Here is a 13,711-nt window from a genome sequence, read left to right on the forward strand (position 1 = left end):
TGTAAGAAATTGTGCTTCCAACATTTGGTTTGAATCTAACAGCTGCTCCATGGGAGAAAGATGATTTGTGTGATTTACTTACTACTGCTGAAGCTGACTAGAGGGTTAGCCATGAGTTAATTTTGTCTTAATGGTACATAACAACAACAACAACAACAACAGCAGCATCTAGGATGAAACTGACAAGAACAACTCAAAATTTAAGACTGAAATCTAAAGAGAGAAAGAGAGAGAGAGAGAGAGAGAGAGAATATTAAATAGACAATGAATAACTCCATGAAGAATAAAAATGGCTCACAACCTTAAGATTGGTGTCACAGGATTGCTTGAACTGGTGTATGTTTTGCTTTGTATATTTTCAATAACAACAACAACAAAATATATTTTAAAAAAAGAATGGATTATCTTTCCATTTGTAGTCAAAACACAGTATTGCTTATGTCCTTATAAAAATGTAGCTGGTATCACGTGGAAAAGATAATGCAGATTCTTACTATTAATAATGAGTAAAAACATGAACTGTTACTATCTATGCTTTGCTTAGGACACTGGTAACAGACATGGAACCTAAGGGTCTACGGTCATTCAAAATTCTGCTCTGCCTTCTGTGCCCAAAGACAGTGTATTTCTTTGGGTAAACTTTTATTACTTAATCCTAATGTACTGTTATGTTAGTACACAGCAACTCTATATATCATGACTTAAAAAATATTTTTATCATTCATATACATTGTTTTTTATGTGCATACATTATGCATAATACATTCTTTCATTTAAAGCAATGACTTTTGCCTGTTTCTTTCCTAGTTTATGACTAAAGCTAGAACTGGGCATTCACAAAAACAGATTATCTGTTATATGGGAACACCGTGCTCTACTCATCACAGGAGTCTAGGAATTTATCATTTAAAAAATCTCAGCTGATCTTAATTCATCTGATCTGAATCTTAATTCATCTGATCTGCTCCTCCATCATTCCAATCCCTCATGCTGATCATTACCATCCATGATAATACAGCAGGGAAATCCCTGAATACCTATCATTAGGAAGACAACTTGATGCTCTACTAACCTCTTTTCGGCCTTTGACAGTTTTCACGGATTTCATGCTTTGCGATCTTCGAAGTCCTTTATGTGTTAACATCTCGTCATCTGAGTATGGCCCATTCTCCTCGTCTGTTTTCTCCTCTCTGTCTTTCTGTGGAATTCCATACCCTGTTTGAATATTACCTGTTGTTAGAACAGCACATTTGGGTGAAAAGCTGCGAGGTAGCACTAGCTCCCTCTATCCTTTACATAGTTCCAGTTGGCCAGTACACCTTTTCCTATCTGGGCATGTGTCCCCTGCTCTTCATGATTAATCTTTACCCATTGCTCTATTCCAGATGAGGGTGATTACTCACTTCCACCATTAGTTGGTCTCTGGTCATTTTGAATTTTATTATGCATTTTCAGAGTTAAATTAAAAAATCTATTTGTGTAGGTAATATTGTTGTTGTTGTATACCACTGAGTCAGAACCAACTCATAGCTGACCCTCCAGTTTTCAGAGGCAGTAAATTGCATAGAAGGAGAATGCTCATCCTTTTCCCTCATCCTTTTCCCAACTGGTGGATTTGAACTGCATGTCCTTGGGACTGCAGTGCAACTTCTTTTTTAAAAAATTTTATTATTTTTGTGTATGTGTACTGTCAAACCGGATCCAAATGGTACAGGAGGAGACTGCCCCTCCTTCTCCAGTGGAGCATCTGGTAGATTCGAACAACGTGCCCTAAGGATCGCAGCACAGCTTCTTGCCACTAGGCCACCAGAACTCCTGCATTGCAGCTTCTTACCCCTAGGCCACCAGAGTTCCCTGTGTCTGTAATATGTTCATCTTATTAAAAATAAGAAAGAAAGAAAAAGCCTATAGGTACATAGTGAAGTCTTTTCATTCTGTGTCCTATTCATGAATTCTAAACAGTCCTTCCTAGTAGCACTGTGTGATCTAGTGGGTCATCTGCTTCTGTGGTTTAAATGAGGAGTTGAGGTTTTAAGCCTCTGTGTACCTTATCTTTGGTCAAGACTGGGAATGACAGGGGTTGAGGAAGACTCAACCAAATCAAACCAGTTACTATCCTGCCAATTCCAACTCTGGTGATTCCATATGTGTTAAGAGTAGAAACATGTTAAACCAGCTTGGTGTTTTCAATGGCTGTGACCTTTTTGCAGGCACACTGGTATACCTTTCTTCTAAGGCACCCCTGGGTAGATTCACTAGCTCAGTATTTAACCATTTGCACCTCAAGGTAACCTAAATAAGACCCAAAGATAACAGAAATTCGGGCTAGTTATGTCTCTGTGTGGTGAAACAGTTTGCACTGGGCTACTAACGTAAAGTCTGGGGGGTTAGATACACTCAGTGGGGCCATGGAAGAAAGGTATGATGATCTGCTTATGCTACTGTTACAGCAAAAAAACACTATGGAGCAGCTTGCCTCAATAACACGCGGCATCGCCCTGAGTAAGAACTGACTTTCTTTGCAGTACAGAAAAAAAAACAACTAAAAAATCCACTACTATTCACTGCAGGGAGCTGATGGAGATGTTGCAGCTGCTGAGATAAAACTCAGCCAGACAGGCTGCCATAACTAGAAACACTGCAGACTGTGATGACAGATGTTAGTCAAAGGGAATACCCAGCATCAGGAAGGTCAGGAGAGATCGTGTGGGTGTGCTAACAAAGCCTTAATGTGAGCCAGGGTGCAAACACGCAGGCTGCCACATTGGTGCAAGTCAGGAAGTCTGAGAGGAAGAGCCTGGGATTCAGGAAGAACTCTCCTATCCCTCAAACAGTTGTTCTCAAATTTTAGCACCTATCAGAGTCACTTGGAGTACTTGCTAACACACAGATTGCTATAGTCCCACATCCCAAGTTTCTATTTCAGTGGTGTAGTGATTAAAGAATTTGGCAGCTAACCAGAAGGTCAGTGTTTTTGAACCCACCAGCTGTTCCAAGGGAGAATGACGAGGCAGCCTGCTTCCCTACGGATTTACAGCCTATGAAACTGTAGGTGCTGTTCAACCACTGCAGTCGTAACTGACTTGATGGTAGTGTGTTTGGTTTTTGGGTTGCGGCTGGGCTGAGAAGCTGCATTTCTAACAAATTACCCAGAGATGCTTATGATGCTGATCTGGAGCTCACACTTTGTGAACCACAGCCTGCGGATTTAGAGAGAGGAACCACAGCCTGCGGATTTAGAGAGAGGAAGACATGTAACCACATCTAAGACAAGCAGAACACTGGATAGGCTGTGAAGGTGGCGGTGAGAGGAGGTCTGGATAGAGTGGGTAAAAATGTGGAACAAAAATCAAAAGCATAAAAATGGCCTGGGTACTGGTCTGATAGAGGCTAGTGTAACCCGTAGACTATGGCCCTGAATCACTCTCAGTGGTTCTCTTCCTACCCCAGTAACAGATAGGTAGGTCTAGAAGGTGAACAATAATACCAGGAAGTACCCACTCTTTAGAGCAATCAACCACACAGGATTCAAAAGGACAGCAGCTGCCCGGGGATAAAGTTCAGAAAGCTGCAAGGAGCAGATAGAAGGATTAATGGAAACAAAACTCACAGGGAAGTGGAAACATTGTGGTTACTGCAATTAATGTCAAAAAAACCAAATGTGCGTGAAGGGTTCAGTGGAGAACGGATTTGTTCCGTAAACCTCCACGAAAATTAAAAAGAATTAAAAAAACAAAAACAAACAAACAAACAAACAAACAAAAAAACAAAACAAAGAAGAAGGGAATGAGGTTATAAGACTCTGTTAAGTTTGAAATTTTCCTTTAATGAAGATAAAGTAGTATAACTGGTGCATTCTGAGATAATCTGAAAGGTTTCCAGATTCATGAGAAGGCCAGGACAGACTTCCTACATATCAAGAAAAACACACTCTGTAAAAGGTTTATGAATTTGTTCTACTAGGACATAAACAGGGAACTCTGGTGGCCCAGTGCTAAGAAGCTATGCTGCCATCCCAAAGATACACAGTTCAAATCTACCAGCTGCTCCTTGGGAGACAAATGCCAAGTGATTTACTGCCTCTGAAAACCTGCAGGAGTGTCAGCTATGGGTCAGTTCCAACTCCACAGCACATAACAACAGGACACAGATATTTTGAGACCCACTAAGCAAACTATAGGAAGTTCTGGTGGCCTAGTGGGTTAAAAGTTGTGCTGTCAACACAAAGACAAGTGGTCTGAATTCACCAGCTACCCTGAGGGAGAGAGATGGGCAGTCTCCTCCCTTAAGATTCATAGCCTCTGAAAACCCACTGGAGGGTAGATCAGCTGTGACTTGCTTCTGTCAATAGCAAAGAACAACAACAACAAGCAAACTATGAAGAGATGATAATCTGCTTCTTGTTGTCATAATAACATAAAAACTTTTCATTGCAAATTGGACAGGTATAGTTGTTTTGTGCTCCCAGACCTTTAGAGTAGAAATTAAGAAAGAGTAGGGAGCAGAATCAGTCTGTTATTATTTCAGAACACACCAATTATGACATGCTTATAATGTACACTAGAATATAGGTACAAGTTTGTTCTTGAACTCAAGTATGTAATTTCAACACATTCCCATTCGATTAATCCCATTTTCCAAACTGAGTCATCTTTTGTGATCTTAAAATCCTTTAAGTTGTAAGTCAGTATCTTTATTTATTCATGGCATTTACAATAAAGAAGGTTTAACTGCTTAGATGAAACCACCCAGTATGAGCAGCTAGAGTATTGATGATAGGTCAAAATTAATAGTGGAAATGCAGAGATGGTGGTATTTACCCTCAGAACTTTTAAAAATTAATGGCAGCACATGACATTACTGCTCCTTTCTTAGTTGTCTTATCTCTGGGTCAGGAAAAGGTAAATACAACCACAATTAGGAAAAAATGTAAAGAAAGAGTGTCGAACTGGGAATATATGCTCAGAAGTAAATTAGGCCTACCAACCACATTCAGACAGTTACCATGTTAGAACAAATCAATTATAACACATTGCTAATTTATACTGGAATATACCTACAAGTTAGTGCTTGAATGAAAGTGTCACTTCAACACATTCCTCACTTGATTAATCCTATTTTCAAACAGAGTCAGCATGTATGAGTTTCTTAACATTCTTTATCTTCTTAAGTTCCCATGAATTAATCACCTGAATTTTCTGCCTTGACCAGCCAGCACAATTATAAAAACAAAATTAAATTTTGGTGGTTCTCATCATCATTTGGTAGAATTCTCATCTTTAGAGAAGGAGACTTGGGTTCAAATGCTAGTCAATGTACCCTGAGTGCAGCTACCAAAGGAATGGCAAAGATGATGACCAGGTTTCATCAGAGAGATCATACTAAAAGACTAGGAAGAAAGGCCTGGCAAGTAGTTTTTAAAAACTAGCAGTCAAAATCCTATAGATCACAACGGATTGGTCCTTTTGTGTACGGAGGACCACGAGCTGGGGGTCAGTTTGATGTATACATATTTCAACAACCAAGCATACCTGCTGATTCACTGGGTGCTGGTTTACTTTTCTTTCTTGCGTCTGGCAGAGGTTGGTAAGGTTTCTGCCCTACTGGCTCATCACCTTGAATGGCTGTTAAGTCATGCATACTGAAACTTCTTAAACGTTCAGTTATTGCTCCTTGGCTCTATTTAGCAGAGAAGTGACAGATTCAAGAAAAGAAAAAGAAAAAAAAGATACTTTAAAACATTTAACATGCGTAAATGTAACTATTTATGTACTTTCTCAGTTTATCATGGAATTCTCAGAAAAACTGAACGGGACATTTTGCCCTATTTGTCTCAGCACATATCTTTTCAACCTCCCAGCTCACCAACAACCCATTTTATTTTTTATGTATTTTCAAAGTAAATTGTACAAACTAGTACATTTCACCTTTAAACATTACAGCATTAAACATAATTTGAAGGTGTAAAGCACTTGTGATAAGCTTATCTTTAGAGCAAATAGCATCCATAATTTTGCTTTCTCCTGGAACTAGTACATTAGGGCTTAAATTTATACTTTAGAAGGACCTTTTAAAGTACACCAGACACCATTCTAGAACTAATTAAAGTCAAGAGTGATAATGGCTCTACTCAGACAAGGCAAAAAACTTAAGGGCCAGAGAATCCTGGCTATAAAATGACATTCTGTTATTAAGGAGTTCTAGTTGCCTAGTGGGTAAGGAGTTGCACTGCCAACCCAAAGGCAGGCAATGTGAACCTACCACTTGCTTGAAGAAGACAGATGGGCAATCTGCTCCTGTGTGATTTACAGTCTCTGAAAACCTGCTGGAGGGTCAGCTATGAGTTGGTTGACCTGATGCAAATGGCAGGGCGGGCTTTAGGGGAAGTGGTTTATTGAGTTAATAAACAGACATACCTAGTAAGGCATATACATTACTATATAATTTGACTTTAGGCCATTTTATAATAATATCATAGCTACTAGTCATATGTGGCTATTTAAATTAAAATTAAAAATTCAGTTTCTTAGTTGCACTAGCCGTATTCCAAATGCTTATCAGCTGCATGTGGCCAGTATCCACTGTATTGGGCAATACAGATACAGAACACTGTTCACTGCAGAAAATGTGTCATCAGTATGTAGCTCTCTCTCTAAGGTATGTTTCTGAACTTCAGACATGACATATTCTCCTCCAAATTATAAAGCTTTGTAAAAAGAGAGGGGGAAAAATCACTTCTAAATTTATCCACTTTGAAAAATTTACATAGCATATAGATGATTCATTTCTTATTTATAACTACATTAAAAATATTCTTCTAAAGGTTTTTACGCTTAGCTTATTATTTCTTCTTGTCAGAGATTTATGACTACTTCTAGTTATGTTACCGTAGAAACCCATCTACAATGGTTCAACTCTAAATTTCAAGGCCTAACAGTATTAGAGTCAACATGTATTGTATACTGAAGAAAAAGGTCTTGTTTCGACTACTCAGGATTAGGAATACTGCATTATGTCAAAACTAGATGCCATTTCCCACTGGAATTTTGTATTTCTATCACATTTTTTGAATTATGAAAAGGAATTATTAAAGCTCTGTTGCCTAGAAGCTGTCTGGATTCACGGCCACATCATGAACCTGTCTGAGTAGACCTGTGCTCCAAAGGGTTTTCACTGGATGCAGAGCATCAGACCTTTCTTCTAGGCAACTCTACTTGAATTTGAACCACCAACCTTTTGGTTAGCAGTACAGTGTAAAAAGTTGGAATTTTAGGTATTTAAGGGTCTATACTCCTAATAGGGAGGGAGCTCTGGTGGCCTAGTGCTAAGGTGCTGTGCTGCTAACCCAAAGGCATGTGGTTCAAATCCACCAGCTCATCTGTGGGAAAAGATGGGCAATCTCCTCCTCCACTATTATACTGCCTCTGAAAGCCTGCTGGTGAGTCTGTTATAGGTCAGTTCTGACCTGATGGTACAAAGAAGCAACAACATATTTTCAATAGGCTACATTTCCAGTGCACTGCCAACCCAAAGGCAGGCCTTTAGAATCCACAAGCTGACTCTCAGAAGAAAGATAGGAAATCTGTTTCTTGCAATTTATAGTCTCTGAAAACCTACTGGAGGGTGAGCTACAGGTCAGTTCCAACTTGATGGCATATACAACAATAATATATCATCAATTAAAAAATCATATCTCAGTCAAACATCACACATTTAAAAAATATTTTTGGCATGATATGACACATTATACTTTATTCCTCCTTCATCAGATAATTTACTTATTAAACAGAAGACTTTAGAGTCACACTAAAAGCACCAATGCTTGTTGCAAGCCTGGCTTTCTGGGAAATGTAATTTTCTTTGTCCTTCTTTTGTATTCCTGTGCCCTCTGTTTGCCTCTCAGCAATTCCTTTTTCCTACTGTCAGATAGTAGGAAAATGGCATATGTGGCCCTGATACCATCTACCCATCAGGTGCAATGCCCAAGACTCCCTCTAACTCCCAAACCTGCTTACATTCAGGAAAACACATCTCAGAATGCAAATGAGTCCAAGTGCCATTGAATTAGAATTGGTCTAGTTTTATAATTCTGTCTTTCATAAACCTTGCTACTTTTAAAGATGATAATCTATAAATTAGGGCACATTTCACCAATAAATTTATACACCATTACTAGCTCCACTGTTGTGCTTTGAATATTCTGCCTCCAGTGCACATTTTAAGAAATGAGAGAGGCGGGACAAGCGTTAGGCTCCATCTGTCTCACTCTGTACTACTGTATGATACTGAGTTTATATAATAAAGTAAAACTTCCTTTTTATGCTTCTCCTTTTTCATTACTCTTTCCCATTAGAGAGTTCTACACATTCAGGGCCTCAAGTATTATCTTCAAGGAAGGAAGGCCAGGCACCGTAAGGAAAAGCCGAAGGTCCTCTTTTTGGACCCTAATATCACAGTACCCACTATCATTTTGAGAAATTTTCTGTTGTCTATTTTTCTATGTGACCAAAACAGAACTAATATAGGAAGGGATAGTTAATGTAGTATTGTAAGCGTTAGTACCCAATCTTTAAAGGAGAATTGTTAATTATAAAATATTCACATCAAAAGGCAGACCAATTCCCTCCAGATTGTCTGTTTTCTTGGACAAAGCTAATGGACAAAAGGGTCATTAATAAGGGAATTATGTTTACACACTAACTCTTTGCCACTCATTCGGAAGTGACTCATAGCTGACATTCCAGCTGGTTTTCAGTTGTAAATCACACGGGATAATGTGGGCTCCTTGTTCTCTCGTGGAGCTGCGGATGGATTTGAACCACCACACGGGTACCACATTTGGTTTACTGGTGCAGCTCCCTAGGGACTACGCCACCGATCCTCCACAATGTTAAAGGAGCCCTAGTAATGCAGTGGTTAAGCATTCAGCAGCTATCTATAAGGTCAGAGGTGTGCTTCCCTAAAAATTATAGTCTTGGAAACACATAGGGCAGCTCTACACTATCCTCCAGGGTCACCATGAGTTGGGACCAATTTAATGGCATCAGGTCTAGTTTTTCCACATAATATTAAGTGGCTTTTTAAAACCTCACATTAAAAACATACCTCTACCCTGGAATTTTAATTCATAATATTTAACTTATGAATACTACAGTTACATGGATGTGGATAAAAATATGTGAAAAATTATCTGAAAAAAGAAAGCTTAGGTACAATAGATGGGATTTCCCTGCCCAACAATTCTTCAATATTATAAAATTAATCAAAGATCTTACAGTATAGTAACATGATGCATTATTAAAACTCTTGATTCCATTTCTATTCATATTTGTACTATCTAGTTCTCTTAGTCACATCATAAAATAAATAAGGAGGACTAAACAAGAGCTGATGCTTCTGGATAAAGGTGTCCGTGAAGAGGACTGACTATACCACAGAGCACCAAAGGAACAACAAATATGTTTTGGAAAAAGTGTAACCAAGGGGGCAAGGATGATGAAACGCCATTTTGTACACTTCGGGCTTGCTTTCAGGAGGTAACAGTCCTTGGAAAAAAAGACATCATGCTGTGAAAAGTAAAGTCAGCAAAAGAGGGGAAGCCCTTCCACAGGATAGATGGACACAGTAACTGCAGCAAGAGCATGGGGATTGCAAGGAGGGTGCCGGCTAGGGCCAGGTTGTAAGATGACTTCGGGTTGTGGCCAACTCAGCACCTAACAACAATAGTAGTATTTCTCTCCTTTGAGGGTATAAATAAGGCATCCTAGTCAGCTATCAATAAATCGCTAAAAATGTACTTAAGTTTTTTTAAATTAACACTGCATTAAGTGTTTTCTCCTATTTGTTTTATACAACATTAGAACAAAAGGATAAGAGAACGAGGAAAGGTTTGAGGGGGAAAATTTGTATGGGAATGGCAGTCTAAGTCATCCTCCAATAAAAGAGGATGATGGCTACCATGAACATGGTAATAGAATATTCTAGTATTTTAAACCCGATTCTCTACAGAACTCTATGTACACTGTGTATAAAACTAGATCCTAAAGGGAAAAAAAAATCAAATGGACAGAGAAGCTGTGGTATATTCACACAATGGAATACTGTGCTGCATTGAAAACCAAGGAACTCATGAAATACTATACAAAATGGGTGACCCTGAAGGACATTATGCTGAGTGAAATATTTCAGTCACAAAGGGACAAACACTGCATAATGCGACTGTTCTAAAACAGGACTGACAATGGGGTTAGGGCGGAATCTAAGAAAAGAGGGTTTAAATAGTGTATAATGCACTGAAACAGATGAGGGAGAGAATTGTTTGAAAGGAATATATTAGTTGCTATTTACATGACAAGAGTCCAGCATAAGAGCTTCATGGTGGGAGTGGACTTGTATAATAATTAAAGTTTGGGTTTTTTTTTTTAACTTTTGAAAGAAAAAAAACCAACCGGGAGGCAGGGTGTGCAGAGAGGAAAATGTGCAACAATGAATGAGTGGACATCCAAAGTCTCTATAAACTGTCATTACAATTTCAATAAAAAAAATAAAAGAAATAATGTAAAATTATTATAAGAATACAAAAGTAATTAAAGCATTCCATGGATATTTTAAATTAAACCTGATAGTTTTCAGCAGAGGTGTTCTTAATTTTTCTGAATTTCAGGTGGCTTGAACGCACCAAGAACACCGCTGAGACTGACTATCAGGACTGACAATCTCAGGGGCCAGGTGGGCTTTCAAGGCAAGAGGGCTGGATCCAGATCTAACACATTCAAGCTCTGTAAGGATTCTTCAGCTGAAAACCCCTCTAGGAGCTAGCCCCATACTGAGCGCCTTTGTGTCCAAGGGCACTAGGACATCTGAATGTCTATTCAAATATCTGAGTACATGGCTGGCATCTATAAAAAGGAGAGCATCTCTGACCTTGGATGCATGGTTAATTTTAATCTCTTTACACTTTACAAATTCTGCTTTTCTCTAAACACTTAATTTCCTAGTGAAACATCACATTAACATCATATTTTGCATGAAATAAGCAGAATTTATTGAGCTTACGAGCATCTTTGCATAAAACCTTCATTCTTCATATTATTATTAAGAATTTAAAAACATAGAACTAGTAATGCTTTATAATCATTTCAGTAAGCAAATTTTCCTTGGCAGAATAATTTGTTAATCAGTTCAATAATAAATAGCCATTAAGTTATATTTCTTATTGATCTGTAACATGTTACGTTATAAAAAGGGGGATAAGGCTAGTTCCTAGATTTTCAGGCAAACTTCTTTTCCCTATGGACATTTGACAATGAATATGATTAAGCCCAGAATAGAACTGACTATATTTGGATTTACTGAATATTTTAGTGCTTTTGAAGATTATTATAGCAACATTTATCTACTAAGGATCATTTAAAAAAAAAAGTATCTATAGAGAATAATAAAAAATATTCAGAACCCATCATCAAAGTTAATTATACGTGTAGACATATCTGTTGATTGATCCATCAACTGGTATGTTGTTTTTGTGTACTGCAGAGCTGGAACCGATTTGTAGCTGACCCTTCACCAGAGGCAGTAAATCACATGGGAGGAGACCCTGTATCCTTCTCCTGTGAAGCAGCTGGTGGATTTGAACCATGTGCCTTTGGGATTGTAGTGCAGGTTCTTACTACTAAGCCACTAGAGCTCCCCCACCACTATTGTGACAACCAAAAATGTCTCCAGATATTGTCAAATATCCTTTGGGTGATAAAATTACTCTCAGTTAAGAAACACTGCTTGAGAAGCACAAGAGTGCTCAGAAATAAGGTTTACCCTTTCTTTTTATAGGTGATAATGCAATACTTTGTTCAGTGTAGACTGGTAGAATTCAGGCTACAAAGAAATTATCAGGGTAATTCAACTGAAGAAGAATCAAATGTTCCTTACGCGAAGTGCCTCCCAAGAGTACAGGGTGGATAGTAAGATTTTTTTTTCCCACTGCCTTGGGCAAATGCTGTTTTAGTGGATGTTCCTTATTAGCTAGATATTCCCTAATCCTTTCACAAACAGAAAGCCATGAGAACTGATAGCAAGATGTCTGGATTTCCTGTAATTTTAAGTCAGTTAAGTTTTAGCAATTTTACCTGTAAGGCTCTAATTTCTGTGATAATTGGTTTTTTTTTAAAGTAATGAATATTAAAGGATTCACCAAGAAAAGGCAGAGAGAAAAAGCAAAGATGATTAATTGGGCTAATAGTGTTTCTTCATCTGCCCTTCACCCAGCGTAGTTTTGCTCATCTGAACAAAAACTACCTGCATTTCTCATGTGAAAAGCTATGCAATGTTGAACATCCTCAGCAAAATCCTTGAAGGTCCTTCACGTGTTTATGCTTTGCTCAGCCAAAATAAACTTACTTGTACACTGACCTTGTGAACAGATGCCTGGTAATGAGGTCAGAGAACTGAGTAACATTTTCAGAAAATTGCTTTACAGTGTAATAAATGTTCTGATTAGATTCCTGTTTTCATCTTTAACATGCTCAGGTAGTTCAAACTGGGAAACCTCATCAGGGCTATTACCTTTCTTTAAAGGTCATTCTAAGAGTCCATTAATTTTTAGCCTGAAAGTTATTTTTAACAAAGTATATAGATTGCAAAAATTGCAAATAATCATGAAGTTGTATTACTGGTTTTCTCCTTAAACTTGACCTATTTCCTATTTCAGTTTCAATTTACTCTTCAGAATGAACTATCTGGTTCAGTGACTCTTCTTGAAACAACGTTTTGCTTTGACATCTCCACAGACGAAACTCATTTCATCTACTTTAAAATAGGCAGAGCATAATTTTGTGGCAAAGAGTGTTAACGTGATGACATTTCCAGTGAATAAAACAGACTCCAGGATAGCTGAAAGTCAGTATTCCTGCCTGGTGATGGGAATAGTGTATATTTAGAATGATCCTGTAATCAAATAATTACCACATGTGTGTGTATCTGTGTATATATACATATGTATGTGTGTGTGTGTGTGTGTGTGTGTGTATAAATGGAAATTCCTAAAGGAATTCCAATGAGGAGAAATGTGTTTGTTTTACAATGGTACCTCAGAAGGTATTTTTTTTCCTCAGAAGGTTTTAATACTAAAATTATGATACCTGTCTTTGGGGTAGAGAAGTTGACTTTAAAGATATTAAATATGTAAACAATGAATAAAAGAAGAAAGCCAGAGATAAAATTTTCAGTGAGTGACGACAGACGTTAGCTACAGGCTGACAGTAGATAGCATCAATCTTCTTCACTGCTGTATCCTATTTGAAGCCTCATATAAGGCTTTAGACTAAATAAATGAATATATTATATGTAGGCTGCTAAATATTTGGGCACCCAACATTAAATAAAAATGAAAGAATATAAGGGAAATCAATGTGAACTGGTGATTCTCCAATATGTAAGTAAACACAAGTCAAAAGAAAATATATATCCCATAAAATGTCATATGATGTGGGTATGTCACAAAATGATAGACTTATAAACCACATTTAAATGTTAAAGTGACTCTACAACCAGGAGAAAAATAAAATAGATGAATGGGACCTTCTAAGAATCAAATCCCTATGCACATCCAAAAACTTCTCCAACAGAGTAAAAAGGGAAGCCATGGTGGCCTAGTGGCAAGAAGCTGCACTGAAATCCGAGAGGTATGCGGTTCAAATCCACCAGCTGCTCTGCT

General features: G+C 37.9%; 1 protein-coding gene across 1 annotated transcript in view; it reads right to left on the reverse strand.

The window, feature by feature from the left end:
• The window catches only part of REEP3 (receptor accessory protein 3), a 116,357-nt gene that overhangs the window by 791 nt on the left and 101,855 nt on the right, over positions 1 to 13,711 (reverse strand). Inside the window, exons 6-7 of the mRNA XM_006889023.1 lie at positions 5,532 to 5,679; positions 1,073 to 1,215 (exon numbers count right to left, since the gene is read on the reverse strand). Of these exons, the coding sequence (XP_006889085.1) occupies positions 1,073 to 1,215; positions 5,532 to 5,679 (291 nt within the window). The remainder of the gene's footprint in view (positions 1 to 1,072; positions 1,216 to 5,531; positions 5,680 to 13,711) is intronic.

The sequence above is a fragment of the Elephantulus edwardii genome, unplaced genomic scaffold, assembly GCF_000299155.1.
Source record: "Elephantulus edwardii isolate Elephantulus edwardi_28Jun2011 unplaced genomic scaffold, EleEdw1.0 scaffold00074, whole genome shotgun sequence".
Lineage (NCBI taxonomy): Eukaryota > Metazoa > Chordata > Mammalia > Macroscelidea > Macroscelididae > Elephantulus > Elephantulus edwardii.